This window comes from Geotrypetes seraphini, chromosome 2 (assembly GCF_902459505.1).
Source record: "Geotrypetes seraphini chromosome 2, aGeoSer1.1, whole genome shotgun sequence".
Classification (NCBI taxonomy): domain Eukaryota; kingdom Metazoa; phylum Chordata; class Amphibia; order Gymnophiona; family Dermophiidae; genus Geotrypetes; species Geotrypetes seraphini.
The window spans coordinates 296,067,834-296,086,079 of NC_047085.1; the positions used below are offsets into that span (position 1 = coordinate 296,067,834).

The 18,246-nt window shown below is 42.3% G+C and overlaps 1 protein-coding gene across 2 annotated transcripts in view; it reads right to left on the bottom strand.

Moving 5' to 3' along the window:
* Nucleotides 1-18,246, bottom strand: part of DNAH5 (dynein axonemal heavy chain 5) — a 598,099-nt gene that overhangs the window by 406,516 nt on the left and 173,337 nt on the right. For both annotated transcript variants that reach the window (XM_033929843.1, XM_033929844.1), the window contains exons 17-18: nucleotides 12,944-13,089; nucleotides 7,576-7,750 (exon numbers count right to left, since the gene is read on the bottom strand). In XM_033929843.1, coding sequence (XP_033785734.1) covers nucleotides 7,576-7,750; nucleotides 12,944-13,089 — 321 coding nt within the window. The remainder of the gene's footprint in view (nucleotides 1-7,575; nucleotides 7,751-12,943; nucleotides 13,090-18,246) is intronic.

The following is an 18,246-nucleotide window of genomic DNA, read 5'->3' on the forward strand; positions in this document are numbered from 1 at the left end:
TTTGCTTTTGTGCTCACTCCTGTTCCTGGTTTTTCCTTACCTTCTTTGTCTTCTGCTTCCCTTCGCTTGTGCATGCATGCTGTCATCCTCTTCCTAGCCCTCTGTGCCTGCTAGTTCCTTTTGCTTGTGTATGTATATGTGTTCTCTCTTGAGTCTGTCTTTTCTTGTCCCTCTTCTGCTGCCTTTTTCTGCTGTTTGTGTGCGTGTATGTGTGTGTGTTCTCTTTTGAGTCTGCCTGTCCCTCTTCTGCTGCCTTTTTGCTTGTATGCGTGTGTGTGTTTTCTCTTGAGTCTCCCTTTTCCTGTCCTTATGCTGCTGCCCTTTTGCTGAGGTGCGCGTATGCTACCTCTTGGGCCTACCCCTTTCTTATCTCTTGGTCCTTATGCTCTTCTTCTGCGCCCTCTGTGCCTGTTGCTTCTCTTTGCTCGTGTGTGGCTATGGAACCCTCCTGGGCCTACCTGTTCCTTGTCTTCTGAGCCTGCTGCCCCTTTGCCTTACTTGCCTGTGTGTGTATACTTCGCTTGTATGTGTATGCCCTCCTTCGAGCCTGCTACTTCCTTACCTTGCTGTCTTTCCTTATGTTCCTGGATGTAGTGACCCAGCCGTTAAGGCCCTTCGCAAAGGCGCTCTCGCTAAGGCGAGCACCTTTGCCACTCACCTTCGCCGCGCGCCAAACAGCTGTGCGCCGTTGGCTCCCCCCCCCCCCTTTTAAGGGGGAGTCCGGGAGATGATGCTGTTGCTGACATGGTGCGGGTGGACGGAGTTTACTTTCAACGCTGCCCACTCCTCACCGCCGCTGTCTCCTCTTCTAGCTTCCTCCCTCTGGCTTCCTCTTCTTCCAGCTGCTGCCTGCTCCTTCTTCCTCCACGTGGCAGTGGCCTTCGCGCCATAGCTCCCCTCTTTTTAAGGGGGAGTCCGGGCGATGATGCTGTTGCTGATGCGGTACAGGTGGGCGGAGCTTACTCTTGCCGGTGCCCGCTCCTCACCGCCGCTGTCTCCCCTGTCTTCATCTCTTCTAGCTTCCTCCCTCTGGCTTCCTCTCCTTCCAGCTGCTGCCTGCTTCTTCCTCCATCCTCAATACTTGATCAGACTTGTCACCAAGTCCAATGCCGAGCTTTTGACATCTAGGCTGAAGCAGGATGAAAATGTGCAAGTCACAGATCAAAGGAAGCTTCACCAAGCTTTTTCCACCCTCTTCAACCATCAGCTCTGCTTCTGCCACAATGTGACAAGTCTGTTTTAGGCAATTGGAATCACCTGTAACCCAAAAGAGTGGCATCTCTTCATTGAGAGCTCCTCCAAAAGCATCAAAGCCGTGCTGCTTCACAAGAGGAACAAGTATCTGTCTCTTCCACAGGCTCACTCAGTGCACCTCAAAGAGGATTACAACAGCATCAAGACCGTACTATGTGCCTTGAAGTATGATGAGTACAGCTGGGAGGACATCGGAGACTTCAAACTGGCAGCATTCCTAATGGGTCTCCAAGGCAGATTTCCCTGCTTTTTCTGCCTTTGAGACAGCAGGGATAGAACGGCGCACTATCAAAGGTGGCCACAATAGACCAAGTTTTCTGTGACGTCAAATGGGAACCACTGGTGGATCCTTGGAAGATGCTGATGCCACCAAATTGGGCCTAATGAAACAATTTGTTAGAGCTCTAGATAAGGAATCAGCAGACTTCAAGTACCTTCAAGACATCTTCCCTAATCTGTCTGAGGTAAAGGTCAAAGTTGGTGTCTTTGTCGGACCATAGATTAAGAAGATCCTGGAGTGCAAGGAATTTCCCAGGCAGCTAACTAGGAAGGAGAAAGCGGCTTGGAACAGTTTTGTCACAGTGGTTCAGGGTTTCCTGGGCAATCACAAGGCTGAAAACTATGTAGAGTTGGTTGAGAATCTGGTGAAAAATTATAGTAAAATGGGTTGTAGGATGTCTCTCAAAGTCCATGTCCTTGATGCTCATCTTGAGACATTCAAGGAAGACATGGGAGTATACTCAGAGGAGCAAGGTGAGCACATCCACCAGGATATACTTGACTTCAAACACTGCTACAAAGGACAATATATTAAGAACACAATGGGAGACTACATCTGGGGCTGTTTCATAGTATAATCAAGGTGCATAAACACCAGGGCAGCAACCAGACTTGGATTCTGTAACTGGTGCTATTGTCGGTGGCTGCCTTAAAAGCAATCGTGTTATCAATCAAACAACCGCCTATGGCAAAGGTAGATGCCAAAAATATAGCCAGGGTTTTCCAGGCCTACATTTCCAGCATCTACCTTTAATGTGAGTCACACCTCCCTAGGTGCTTTAGGCTGCCTAGCATCACTTCCAGCATTAGCTATGCCCACAGTGGCATTAGGCAACCTAAAGCACTAGAGAGGCCCAATTCTAGTGCCAATTTTTTAGGAACCAGTAGGTGCCTTGAAACTCAATTAAAAACCATTATTTGAACAGCTTTTCTTACTGAACTTGGGTGCCTTCCGGCACCTAAAAAATTGACGTCAGTTAAAGAATCTGGGCTCAATGCCCATATCTGATTGGTAGCTAATAAGGATCTTACAGATATATCAAAAAAGAAAAAAACTTATTACTGGGGCTTGGCACAGAAAAACTTGTGTAATAGAGAAGGTTGTCATTTTTACTTTGGGTAGTAGTTTACCCACAGGTCCACCACACCAGTATTTCTCAAACAAGTCCTGGAGTACCCCTTAACTTCTACTGTATACACATCTCTCTGGTTAAGGCCTTGATTTTCACTCAGTCCTCCATTAGCAGTCTTTGAGGACTGGGAGAAAAAACCAAGGCCTTAACCAGTCTGGTTTTAAGATATCCACAATGAATATAAATAAGATAGATTTATTTGTAATAGAGGTACTGCATACAGATCTCTCATGCACATTCAGCATGAATATCCTCAAAACCAGACTGATCAAGGGCTACTCCAAACATTTTAAAAACACTGCATAACACAAGCTGATCAATCACCTTGAAAAGGAACCTTCACCATAATCAAGAGAATTTCCTGAGCAACTGTATATGACTACAATGTTTCCTATATGACAATAACCAGCATATAATCCAAACTTCAGAATGGCATTTAAACATCTTATTCTCAAGGAGCCAATCAACATTCCCACAGCATCAATCCTCACATCAAAAAGTTCTTAAATTTACACTTGGACCATGGCAGTACCACTTGGGGCTCTATCATTTCACTGCCTACGCCATTGTCACAGGTCCAGGGCATAAACCTTGATAAAGCCAGTGGAATAAACATGTTGAACAGGCAATCCCCTAACCATGAACGATGAAATTAAACTTAAGATAAGCGTTTTACTTTTTCACTCTTTATTAGAGTGGAAACATTCAAAAAGCAAAACAGAAAATATTAGTAAGGAAAAGTGGACCTATGACGATCTGGTGCATAAAGCTTTTGGGCAGTGAGATGACTGAGTCCCGAGTGATACTGACAAGGTCCAAAAAAATATAAATTTAAGAACTTTTTGATCTCATAAATAATCAGCATATAATGTACTCATAGATTAGTCTAATAGCAAAAAATAATTTAAGGGATTCATGTAACCATTAGTAACTGCTTTGAGAAGAACAAGGATTCCAAAAGATACCATTTTTGATAATCTGTATTACCATCTGAGGGTAGCAACTGCATCTCCAAGGAAAATGTTTGTGATATAGTTTTCCTATCAAATGTAAGTATCTGCTACAATCAAGCATATGGAGGAGCATTTTCAATAGGAAATCCAAAAGTAAGGTTGGGAAAACATTCATTTTCGAAACCACAAGGTATCATCTCCCCCCCCCCCCCCCCCCCCGAAAAAAAAAAAAGACTCATCTAGACATTCTGGCCCTTAGGACGTCTATCTTTTTTGGCCATTTTCAAAATTAAAACATCCAAAACAAGCCCATTTGGATGGGAGAGGGGCCAGCATTTTAGTGAGCTGACCACACAGACATGCCAACAGAGCAGTAGGGCACCTTAGGGGGCACTGCTGTGAACTTCACATAAAGGGTACCAGGTACACATTTCACCATAATTCCCTTATAGTATATGGTGAGCCCTCCAAAACTCCCCCCCAAACCTATACCCACTTGCCTACCACCCCAATAACCCTTATGGCTCCAAGTGTCGCCTATATGGCAGTACAGTAGATTTTTGGTAGGTTTTGGTGGGCTCACACTTTCCACCATAAATGTAGTGGAGAGGGTGGGATATGGGACTGAGTTCCCCTCTCTATGGTTCACTATTCTGCCCATCAGGCTTGCTGATCTACTAGCATTTCCCATAATATCTGCAGCTGTCATAAAGGCTGGTATGCACTGTTTCTTTCACATCTTTGTGAAGTAGGAAGGGGGTCAGTGACCACTGGGGGAGTGTGGGATGGGTCATGCCTTCATACATCCAGTGGTTATCTGGTCAGTTTGGGTATCTTTTATGGCCCTTATGCACTTTTAAAACAAGTCTAACTCCGAACATCTAGATGATGCCCTGGACTTCTTCAAAAAGTTTCATTATCCCTGCAAGACATCCAAGTCCTAAAGCCTCCCTAATCCTACCCAAAACATGCCTCTAACATGCCCCCTAAAGATTTAGACACACTGAAGGGAAAATGACCTGCAAGATGTCTAAAAAATCAGTTTCGAAAATTGGCCCTTGGAAGTTTTGTCATTCCTTTTTTGAAAATGAGCCCCATGATATAGACCACGTATCATTACAAATGTTTAACTCAATTTTCAGTATATAGTCTTAAGAATAATTCTAAATATCTAATCTAGACATTTCAAAGTCTTCCTATATTTAGCAGAAGTATATGTTTAGAGGCAGATTTTAGACAGTACATGGAAAGGGAATCACACTTCCAAGTTAGGATGCATGGAACTTTCATACATTTTCACAAGAGGCTCTTTCAAATGTAGGGCTGCATACCCAAGCGCTTCCATGTCTAGAGCAAGCATTGATTTGACATAGTTGAATGTGGGGAAAACAAATGTGTTTCCTTTCAGCACACCCCGCCCACTCCCTCCCCCCCCCCCAATAAACATGGGAACAGCTTTGTAAAATCACTGCTCCAGTGGGGAACTGTGCCCTGTGGCATCACCCCATGGCATCAAATCTTTTGCATGGCAGGACAATCCCCAGTATGTAGTCCCTCCTGTAGCAGCAATCCACTTCCCTATGAGACCTCCCATGGCATCCTTTACCCCCATCCCCCACCCCCACCGAGCACTCTCCCTGCGGCAGCAATACCTCTCCTCAAAATGAAAACCCTCCCAATATAAACCCTCCTGATTCTCCTTGTAGTGAGTAGGTATTCACCATGTGATACTCAACCCCTAAGGCCCGAAGTCCCACTCCCAACCCCAAAGGCAGAAGGGCCAAAGAGGCTGCCTCTTCCTGCAGTCCTAAATCCCCAATCCCAATCCCTGACAAACCTCCTGAGTTTACCGTGGATCCTTGGGGTCTACTAGGACAGTAGTAATGCAAATTCACTTCTGCCTTGATGATGCTGGCCCACAAAATGATCATCATCATACAATAAAATTACCCAAAGTTTCTGTTTATGCTCAGACCTTAAATATGACCCCCTACTGAAGGGTAGTTATCGATGCATAGTTAAAGGTGAGTTTTTTAACATTTAAGAAGAATAATGCTGCTTATGAGTCACCTCGTAAGGAGTTACGAAGGTAAGAGACTCATGGTAGGGAAGAACTCGTTACCGGGAAAGATGGTAGAGTCACTGATAAAGGACAGCATCATTGATCACCTTGACGGACATGGGCTGATGAGGATCAGTCAGCACGGTTTTAGCAAAGGCAGATCGTGTTTGACAAACTTGCTGCACTTCTTTGAGGGAGTAAACAGACAAATAGACAAGGGCGATCCGGTCGACATTGTATATCTGGATTTTCAGAAGGCGTTCGACAAGGTTCCGCATGAACGACTACTTCGGAAAATTGCGAGCCATGGAATCGAGGGTGAAATACTCACGTGGATTAAAAACTGGCTGGAGCATAGGAAACAGAGAGTGGGGGTGAATGGACAATACTCGGACTGGAAGAGCGTCACCAGTGGGGTGCTGCAGGGCTCGATGCTTGGACCCATGCTCTTTAACATCTTTATAAACAATCTGGACATAGGTATGACGAGCAAGGTGATTAAATTTGCGGATGATACGAAGTTATTCAGAGTAGTGAAGACGCATGACGAGCGAGGTGATTAAATTTGCGGATGATACGAAGTTATTCAGAGTAGTGAAGACGCAGGGGGATTGCAATGTGACATAATCAGGCTCGAGGAATGGGCATCGACATGGCAGATGAGGTTCAATGTGGATAAGTGTAAAGTGATGCATGTCGGTAACAAAACTTTCATGCACGAATACAGGATGTCCAGGGCGGTACTTGGAGAGACCTCACAGGAAAGGGACTTGGGAGTTCTGATCAACAAGTCGATGAAGCCGTCCACGCAATGTGCGGCAGCGGCAAAAAGGGCAAACAGAATGTTGGGAATGATAAAGAAGGGGATCACGAACATATCAGAGAAAGTTATCATGCCGCTGTACTGGGCCATGGTGCACCCTCACCTGTAGTACTGCGTCCAACACTGGTCACCGTATATGAAGAAGGACATGGTACTACTCGAAAGGGTCCAGAGACGAATGACTAAGATGGTTAAGGGGTTGGAGGAGCTGCCGTACAGCAAAAGATTAGAGAAACTGGGCCTCTTCTCCCTTGAACAGAGGAGATTGAGAGGGGACATGATCGAAACATTCAAGGTAGTGGAAGGGGATAGACTTAGTAGATAAGGACAGGTTGTTCACCCTCTCCAAGGTAGGGAGAACAAGAGGGCACTCTCTAAAGTTGAAAGGGGATAGATTCAGTACAAACATAAGAAAGTTCTTCTTCACCCAGAGAGTGGTAGAAAGCTGGAACGCTCTTCCGGAGGCTGTTATAGGAGAAAATAACCCCTGGGATTCAAGACAAAGTTAGACAAGTTCCTGCTGAACAAGAACAGGCGCTGGTAGGGCTAGTCTCGGTTAGGGTGCTGGTCTTTGACCAGAGGGCTGCCGCGTAAGCAGACTGCTGGGCATGATGGACCACTGGTCTGACCAAGCAGCAGCAATTTTTATGTTCTTATGTTCTTAGTGCATATTTCAGAAGTGGGTGGAACATGGATGGAATTAGCACATCTGAACATAATACTGTAAATTACCTAAACATATAAGCTCATATCTAGCCTGTTAAACGAGTGTTTTGTCCAGGAAAGTAGGATCCTAGACTAGGTTTCTATTAGACACATACAGTAATTATGAATTACCTCCCATATGCATATGTTCCAAGTTTTTGAGACAACAGTGGTTTGTAACAGTGGCTGTTCCTATGTCATCATGGGAAGTGGGTTAAAACAAGAAATACAAGTGGCTGCAAATTAAAGCTTATGAGTGAGTGAATGGAAAATACCAAGAAAAACCAGAAAACAAAGAACAACACAAAGCAGAATCAAAGCAATGCTATGGACCAGTTGATGTTTGAAAACAGGTAAGTAATTTACCTCCATTCTCCTTTACCACACCTATATCTTTTTCTCCCCCTGCAGTCACTGATGTTTTGTCCTCTTCTTTAGACTGAATGTCTAGGTCCAATAGCATATTTAACAGCTCATTCACTGCTTCCTCCACCATTGAGCTTTTAGAATGCAAAGTCTGTGCACCTTTGATGCAGAGGTCCTACCAAAGATACAAGTTCTCATGTTAAGCTGATCCACCAATAGCATTGCAAATCCTCACATATATCAACTGAGAAGTTATATTACATTAGCTTTTACTACATGTAGAAATAAAATAAGGATTTGGCAAAGTTCAATGCTACCTATGCACTTCCAAATGGGCACATTTCTTTGTTGTTGTTGCACAAATATTTATGCTTTCTGGGAAAAATTTTAAACTCCACAACAAAATGATTTGCTTCAAGGTTAAAGATTATTTTTGTACAATTTTTTTTTTCTTTGCAGAATGGCAGGAATAGCAAACATTTCTTTGATAATCTCAAATTTGGTTCAGAGATAAAATTCATCACATATGAAAATTACTCAAAGTTTCTATTTGTGCTCAGACCTTTAATATGGCCCCTACTAAAGGGTATTTATCAATGCAAGGTAAAAGGCGAGCTTTTACTGCACCTTGATTTAGCTTGGGAATCACCAACCTACAGTATGTGAGTTCCACAAGTTGCAGACTACCATGTAAGAAGAATAATGCTGCTTATGAGTCACCTTGTAAGGAGTGTTAATTCCATCAGCATGGGAACTTTGGGCCACCAAGCCATGGCCCATTGTTCTCAGGTCACATCTTAAAGGAGGCAGCAATCTTAGTGAATAGGTAAGACCAGAGAGCCCCCTTGGGGAGCAGTGAGGGGAAGTGAACAGCATGCATTGCACTATGTTGGAGTGCATGACTAAAGTTTGCCTAAGCTGCCAGATACCTCTGAGCTAGCCCTACACAGTATCCAGAAACTACTCAAATTAACCCCCTTTTTACTAGAGAATGGGCTACTGGGCTTGATGGACCATTGGGCTGACCTAGATAAGCTATTCTTAAGTTCTTATGTTTTACTAAGCTGCAGCAGAGGTTTCTACCATGGCCCAGAGCACTAAATGCTCTGACACTGCTCCAACGCTCATAGAATTCCTATAAGTGACAGAGCAGCACTGGAGCATTTAGCATTCCAGGCCATGGTAGAAACCTCTGCTGCAGCTTAGTAAAACATAAGAACTTAAGAATAGCTTACCTAGGTCAGCCCAATGGTCCATCAAGCCCAGTAGCCCATTCTCACGGTGGTCAATCCAAGTCATTAGTACCTGGCCAAAACCCAAAGAGTAGCAACATTTCATGCTACCGATCATGGGCAAGCAGAGGCTTCCCCCTTGTCTTAATAACAGACTATGGACTTTTCCTCCAGGAATTTGTCCAAACCTTTCTTAAAACCAGCTAGACTATCCACTTTTTCCACAACCTCTGGCAATGCATTCCAGAGCTTAACTATTCTCTGAGTGAAAAAATATTTCCTCCTATTGCTTTTAAAAGTATTTCCCTGAAAGTTCATCGAGTGTCCCCCTAGTCTTTGTAATTTTAACAGAGTGGAAAAAAAATCAATCCACTTGTACCCATTCTACTCCATTCAGGATTTTGTAGACTTCAATCATATCTCCCCTCAGCCTTCTCTTTTCCAAGCTGAAGAGCCCTAATCTTTTTAGTTTTTACTCATACGAGAGGAGTTCCATCCCCTTTATCGTTTTGGCCGCTCTTCTTTGAACCTTTTCTAGTGCCGCTATATCTTTCTTGAGATAAGGAGACCAGAATTGAACGCAGTACTCCAGGTGAGGCCACACCATGGAGCGATACAAAGGCATTATGATATCTTTAATCTTGTTAACCATCCCTTTTTTAAATAATTCCGAGCATCTTGTTTGCTGTTTTGGCCACCGCCACACATTGGGCGGAAGGTTTCATCGTATTGTCTACAATGACATCCAGATCCAGTAACTGTGATTTGGATTATTCTTCCCAATATGCATCATTTTGCATTTGTCCACATTAAATTTCATCTGCCACTTGGATGCCCAGTCTGCCAATTTCCTAAGGTCTGCCTGTAATGTTTCATAATCCACCTATGTTTTAACAACTTTGAACAGTTTAGTGTCATCTGCAAATTTAATCACCTCACTTGTCGTTCCAATTTCCAGATCATTTATAAATAAGTTAAATAGCACCGGTCCCAGTACAGATCCCTGCGGCACTCCACTGTTTACTCTCCTCCATTGAGAAAAATGACCATTTAACCCTACCGTCTATTTTCTATCCGATAACCAATTCCTAATCCACAACTGAACTTTGCCTCCTATCCCATGACTCTTTAATTTTCTTAGGAGCCTCTCATAAGAAACTTTGTCAAAAGCTTTCTGAAAATCTAGATACAATATATCAACCAGCTCACCTTTATCCACATGTGTATTCACACCTTCAAAGAAGTCAAGCAAATTGGTGAGGCAAGATCTTCCTTGGCTGAACCCATGCTAACTCTGTCTCATTAAATCATGTTTGTCTAAGTGTTCCGCAATTGTATTTTTTAGAATTGTTTCCACCATTTTGCCCAGTACTGTAATTTCCCGGATCTCCCCTGGAACCCTTTTTAAAAATCAGCGTAACATCAGCCAATCTTCAGGTACTACAGATGATTTTAGTGACAGGTTACAGGTTACAGATCACTAACAGCAGGTCAGCAATTTCATGTTTGAATTCCTTTAGTACCCTGGGATGAATACCATCCGGTCCAGATGATTTATCACTTTTTAACTTGTCGATTTGGCTTAGTACATCTTCCAGATTCACTGAGATTTCTTTCAGATCCTCTGCATCATCACCTTTGAAAATCATTTCCGGTTCAGGTCAATCCCTTACATCTTCTTCCGTAAAGACTGTAGGGAAGAATTCATTCAGTCTCTCCACTATGGCCTGATCCTCCCTGAGTGCCCCTTTTGCTCCTTGATCATCCAATGGTCCCATAGATTCTCTCACTGGTTTTCTGCTTCTGATGTACCTAAAGAAATTGTTATGAGTTTTTGCCTCGTTGGCAAGTTTGTCTTCATATTCTTTCTTAGCTTTCTTTATCAATGCTTTGATCTAACTTGCCAGTGCTTGTGTCTCTTCTTATTGTCTTTATTCGGATCCTTTATCCATTCTTTAAAAGATGGTTTTTGGCTCTAGTAGACTCTTTCACTTCACTTTTTAACCATGTCAGCTCTCATTTTCTCTTCTTTCCACCTTTGCTAATACGTGGGATACATCTAGTCTGGGATTCCAAAATGGTATTTTTAAATGACATCCACGCCTGATTTATAGTCCTAACCTTTGCAATTGATCCTTTCAGCTTCTTTTTAACCATTTTCCTCATTTTATCATAGCTTCCCTTTTGAAAATTAAATGCCTCTGCAGCAGATTTTTTTTGCAATGTCACTCCAGGTATCAACTCAAATTTGATCACGTTATGATCACTGTTTCCAAGTGGATCTAACACAGTTAACTCCTGTACTATGCCTTGCATTCCACTAAGTCTCTCTAGAGCAAAGTTTCCCAGTCTTTCATGGCTGTAACTCCATGATTACAGCCAACTAAAATTGTATGACCCCCCTAAGATGCAGAGATCCCACCTAGGTCATGATCCCCAAAACAGGTTTTGTAACCCCATTTGTGGTTCTGGCCCACCATTTAGGAAGTTCTGCTCTAGAGATACAGAGGCACAATATTCTTATGGTTTGTGCCATCACCTTACATACCTGTCAGGTCATCTTACAATCAGATATGATCTCACCAGATTCCACTCTTCTACCATGCACAGAACATTTTCACTTCCTTTACTGTATAACACATCAGGCATGGATGTTATTCAAAAATACCATCCTGGAAGCCCAGGCTAGATATTTTCTATGTATTAAAAAATGAGGAAGAAAGACCAAATGGCAGCCAGTGTGGTTAATGAGTGGTGTGAAGGAAGCTGTTAGAGCTAAAAGACTTCAGAAAGTGGAAGAAGGATCCACCTGAAAATAATTGTAAGCTGCACAAGGAATGGAAAATCAAATGCAAGGTGCTAATAAGGAAGGCAAAGAGAGACCTTGAAAAGAAGATTGCGCTGAAAGCAAAAACACACAGTAAAAGCTTTTGTAGATACAGTGGTACCTTGGTTTATGAGTGCACCGGTTTGCGAGTGTTTTGCAAGACGAACAAAACATTTGCAAAATCGGTGCCTCGGAAACCAAGCATGGCTCGATTTACGAGCGCCCCCCTCCCCCCGCAATCTGACACCACCCCCCCCCCCGCCACGATCCAGCACCCTCCCCCTCCGACGTGATTGGGCACCCCCCCCCCCCCCCCGCCACGATCCGGCACCCCCCCCCCCCGACACGATTGGGCACCTCCTCCACGATCCAGCACCCCCTGACACGATTGGGCACCCCCCCGCCACTTCTTACCCTCATCTGGGTACCCCGAAGATCAGCCTCCTCGTCTGCTGGGCCTTGAGCGACGTGTACTCTCCTCACTACATATGGCATTCAGTTCTCCTGACCAGTTAAACTCCACAGCAGCACTTCACCACTTAGGACTGACTTGAATATATTGAATCCAAACAATTGTGGTTTATGGAATAGTGCTTATGCCCGGGAACCACAACTAAATTCACCTAAATTTAGGCATGGAGGCCCTAATTCTGTAATTACATATGTAATTAAAGGGAATGCCCCCGATCCGCCATTCCCTCGCTCCCTTTTTTGACTCATGTGTAAAGTTTAGGCATGGATGTACACAACCCTTAATTGATTCTAATTAATTCCAATAATTCCTTGTTAAAAATCCAATTGTTGCTGCTAATTAGCTTGTTATTCAATTATTTTATGTGCACAATATGAGTGCATGAACAAAACTGTGTATGCAAATTTTGGCACTATTTATAGAATTAGTGGGTTAGTGTTGCTGAATTTTGTCACTAATTGACCATCTCCTAACCAACTAGGTTAGGGGTGATATGAGGTGCTATGTGTATGCTTAGTCTATTAGTGGCAATTTTTAGTCTGCTAACTAGCTAAGTAACCGCATAAAGTTAGGTTAGCAAAAAGTCTTACGTTTAACTAGGTACCAGTCTGAATATTGACTGATGCCCAGTTAACTTCCAGATGACTGCTGAGACCTGGATATTCAATGCTGGAAGCCGTGTATGTCCCGGCATTGAATATACAGAGTTAGTTCAGCTCATGGTTGTGAATGGCTCAAATGCTGCACACTGAATATTGGGTGAATAATTTATTGGTACTTTACGTGCAAACAGCATTTTAATGAAAGAAGCTTGTAAAAATGGAAGTAACAACTAACCTTAGTGGTTTGAAGGAATTCCTCACAGGTGTATGGTTCCTCTTCTGGCAGTTTGCACAGAGGTATCGTGGTCATTTCATGCAATACTGCATCAATACGGAACTCAACAAGGTCATTCACCCGATCAAGCAGCAGTTCCAGCTCAGCTAGACAAGGATTTAGAGGGATTCAAAAGAAGGCAACAGATAAGAAAAACTACCAGGATTCACAGGCCTCAATTCTACATATTACAGTCTACATATTACAGATAAAACCAGAGGACCAATCAAAAGACTTAATCAAGTCCTCTTATTTCTTTTCTATAACATAAGCAATAGACATTTCAGAAATGCCAAATTTAAGTTCACAGGTCTGTCTTTTTACATACCTGTTTCTAAAATTTAATTTGCATCTCCTATTTCAAAGGTTTTCCACTTTGTCCTCAAGTACCCCTAACTAGTCTGTTTTTCTCAGGACATTGCCAGTGAATAAAAATGATTAGGATTACCAGACTGTCCGGATTTCTCTAGACATGTCCTCCTTTTGAGGACATGGCCAGGGATCCGGACGGCTTTTCAAAACCCAGCACTTTGTCCGGGTTTTGAAAAGCCTCCTCTCAATTGCATCGGGCAGGAGGCAATCCGCACATGTGAAGTGTGTGTGACATCATCATGTGACACCCGCGCATGTGTGGATTTTATCCTGCCCGACCAAAGCAGGCAGCGGGGGGGCGGAGCTAGGGCAGGACGGATCTAGGGTATCCAGATTTTTCAATCGTAAAATCTAGCAACCCTATGTGATTTTGTTATTTATATTAGTTTGTACCATTTTGCCTGGCACTGGTCTATAATTTCCTGGATCATCTCTAGAAACTATTTAAAAAATTGGCATGACATTGGCTACCCTCTGATCCTCGGGTATCATGCTGGATTTAAAAAATAAATTGCAAATTACCAAGAAGAGCTCTAGAAGTTCATTTTTCAGTTCCAAAAATACTCTGGGATGTATACCAACTGGTTCAGGCAATTTGCTACTCTTCAATTTGTCAAATTGCCCTATTACATATATCAGTATTACAGAGTTAGTTTCAGTTTCTCTGATTCATCTGTATCAAATACCATTTCTGGCACTGGTATCTACTCCACATCTTCCTCGGTAAAGACTGAAGCAAAGAAATCATTTAATCTCTTCACTATGTGCTTGTCATCCTTGAGGCCTCTTTTACCTCTCAGTCTTCTAGAGGTTAGTACAACATACTTCTGTTATTGTATCTTGTCCTGATCTAAGGAAGGGGGGTTTTGGAATCCAAAAGTTAGTCAAAATGTATTAAAGTCAATCCAATAAAAATTTCACCTTATTTCCTTTTACTATTTATAAACATTTATCAACACAGCTACAATATTACTTTATCCATATTTTTTTTTCTCTTGTCTAATGTTACTCATATTACTATGTCACATTTTCAATAAATATGTTTTTATATCAATCATAACTAACTAAAGGTTGTATTTCAGGTACTATGGCAGAATCTTTAACTATTGTTTTGCCAAAGCCAAATAAAGATCCCATGTTGGTTTCAAACTACAGCAGTGGCGTACCTAGCATATGTAGAACAACACTTTCAATTGGAGACTAATGTGGTCACAGGACGTTATGATAATAAAGTTTTGCAGAGACAATGTGGAGCAGGTGACAGCTCTAAATTCACTCAAAAAGAAGGAAAAAGCCTCAGAAAAGGCCTTCCCACCGCCACAAAAGTGGATATAAAGGTGGTTAGACGGTAACCTCACAGGCAAAACCTTCGTTTGGAAATGAGCATTTGAGCAGAAAAACTATGCTTCACATATGCAAAAACAGATAGAGGAAAAACCACTTATCTTAAGCTGATCGGCACACCGACGGAGGCCAGCGTCTCACCGACAGGCTACATCAGGGTGTGACCCGACCGATCAGTCTACAAAACAAAGAAGAAAACAAAAGGAACTTTAGCAGTTTCACATTGAGTTTAAACTTCTTACTATAACAATACTGACATGTCCTTAAGAGAGCGAAAACAAACGCTTCAAAAGAGTCCAGAAGATGGCTTCCATGGGGCGGCTCCAGGGTTCTGAAATTTAAATCTCCCGGTGGAAAACGTCACAACCGGAAGTGTGTCAAAAAATGACGTAAAGGCTGAGAGGGAGAATCTGACAAAATCAGCCGGCAAAAACTAAACGTAAACGTGGATATCTGATAAGATGAGTGCAAAAGGGAATGTAAAAAGTATAAAAACCAGAGTGAAAAAACAAAATGAAAAACCAAAACTTGAAAGAAAAAGTACATGCATTTTTTATTTGATTTTAACAAAAAACTTAGATTTTGAAATTTTTATTGGTACTTTTTCTTATTTTCTTTTTTTCATATTTTCTTTGTTTCCTTTTACTCTTTAACTTGGCTCGTATTTGAATAGGGATTTATTGTTCCTTCCTAGAGACAAAACAACAGACGAAGACATAGCTACATGCATTTTACAATATTCCCCCAGTATGAATGGTATCACCAAGATCTTGAGGAAACACTGGGAACTCATGGCAGCACATCCGATGCACACTGAGACTCATCTCAGGATTGCATTCACCAGACAAAAAAATTTGAAGGAATTATTAAGCCCTGCTGATATCAGCCTAACCTCATCTCAAACAAGGGGTCCGAGCATCGAACCAACAGGACATTCAAAGTATGGCAAGTGTTTGACCTGTGCCATTACTGTAGAGTTTGCTGACAATTTTGTACACCCAGGCACAAGGAAACTCTATAAGCTCAAACATTTGACCTCATGTTCTACTATGTTCGTGGTAAATGTCATTTTTTGCCCGTGTTTGAAAATCTATGTAGGGCAGACCACACGGACTTTCAGAAGGCACATCACTGAACGTAAGAGTTGTCTACACAATAACAAGTTGCAAGCTCCCCTTGTAGTACATTGTCTTGAGTATAACCACACATTCGAGGATTTGTGCTGCTTTGTCATTGATCATATCAGAGAAGGCACAAATAATCGCCAGATTCAATTACTACGTGCTGAACAATTCTGGATCCACTTACTCAACAGCGAAGAGCCTGTCGGGTTAAATCAGAGACTCGAATGGAGTGTCTTTTATTAGGTAGTTTCTTTTCATCACACCTTTGCAACAGTGGATAAAGATAAAGATAAAAATCACACCTCAACTGTTAAAGAGTAAAAGGAAACAAAGAAAATAAGAAAAAGTACCAATAAAAATTTCAAAATCTAAGTTTTTTGTTAAAATCAAATAAAAAATGCATGTACTTTTTCTTTCAAGTTTTGGTTTTTCATTTTGTTTTTTCACTCTGGTTTTTATACTTTTTACATTCCCTTTTGCACTCATCTTATCAGATATCCACGTTTACGTTTAGTTTTTGCCGGCTGATTTTGTCAGATTCTCCCTCTCAGCCTTTACGTCATTTTTTGACACACTTCCGGTTGTGACGTTTTCCACCGGGAGATTTAAATTTCAGAACCCTGGAGCCGCCCCATGGAAGCCATCTTCTGGGCTCTCTTGAAGCGTTTGTTTTCGCTCTCTTAAGGCACATGTCAGTATTGTTATAGTAAGAAGTTTAAACTCAATGTGAAACTGCTAAAGTTCCTTTTGTTTTCTTCTTTGTTTTGTAGACTGATCGGTCGGGTCACACCCTGATGTAGCCTGTCGGTGAGACGCTGGCCTCCGTCGGTGTGCCGATCAGCTTAAGATAAGTGGTTTTTCCTCTATCTGTTTTTGCATATGTGAAGCATAGTTTTTCTGCTCAAATGCTCATTTCCAAAGGTTTTGCCTGTGAGGTTACCGTCTAACCACCTTTATATCCACTTTTGTGGCGGTGGGAGGGCCTTTTCTGAGGTTTTTTCCTTCTTTTTGAGTGAATTTAGAGCTGTCACCTGCTCCACATTGTCTCTGCAAAACTTTATTATCATAACGTCCTGTGACCACATTAGTCTCCAATTGAAAGTGTTGTTCTACATACATTGGTTTTCAATATATCTGAGTTTTTGTAGGTACCTAGCATATGTGACACCTGGGGCCCATCATTTTTTAGCACCCCCTCCCCCCATCTGTACGAAAAACATTATTTTTAGTAACAAACCACACATCACACATGAGTACCTAGGAAAAGGCAGCATCTTACATACTGCAGTGAGCAGTACAACAGCAATACACCCATTGTAAAACTAAACAAGCCACACTAGTACAGATCAATCCTGTACTAGTACCGTCAATCCTAACAGAAAACCATGTCTTTCAAACACACAGAACACAGAAAACACCTTCGCCTAGTATGGAATGTCCTAACCCTTTTACAAAACTGTAATGTGGATTTTAGCCACAGTGGTAACAGCTCTGACGCTCATAGAATTCTGAGCATCAGAGCTGCTACCACCATGGCTGGCGCTAAAAAACGCTCCACAGTTTTGTAAAAGGGGGGATAAAATAGAAATACATAGACAAAAGTTAAATTGAACCAGCAACAAGCTGGACTCTGCATACAATGTAACACCACAGAAACAGTGACACATGTCTCCTAAAGCAATAAATAATAGAAAATTTTTGTTCTACCTTTGTCTTCTCTGGTTTCTGCTTTCCTCATCTTCTTGTTACTCTCTTCCTTCCATCCACTGTCTGCCATCTCTCTGCCCCTATATGGCATCTTCTCTCCTTCTATGCCCCGTCCAGAAACTGTATGCCTCCCCCTTCCATCTCTCCTTTCACCCCCATTGGTCTGGCATCTCTCTCCTCTCCTTCCCTCTCCCACACCTCTCCTCTGCAATCCCTTTCTTCCCTCATTTTCCTTTTCAATTTATTTTCTGCATCCATCTAGATTATGTTCTTACTACCCTCTCATCAATTTCCTTTTTTACTGTCTACCTACAGCTCGCCACCTCTTTCCCTCACCCCCTCCAGTATTTCCCTAACTCAATCATTTTACCCTCATCATGTGCCTTCCTTTTATTTATCCCCTCCTTCCATCATGTGCCCTCTTTCTCTACCCCTTTCATCTAGTACCTTCTCCTCTCTCTGTCCACTTCCATCGTCTGCTCCCCTCTTTCTCTCTTCCCATTTCCTTCCTGCATTTGCTCTCTTATCTCTCCCATCTGAATATCCATCCAGCATAGGTTCCTCCTCTACCCGCCACACTACCATCCAATGTCTGCCCTTTCTCTCTCCATCCACTCCTCTTCAATCAGCATCTGCCCCATTTCTTTCCCCCCGATCCAATTCCATCCAGTATCCTTCCCCCTTATGTCTCTCTCTCCTTTCCCTGTACATCAATTC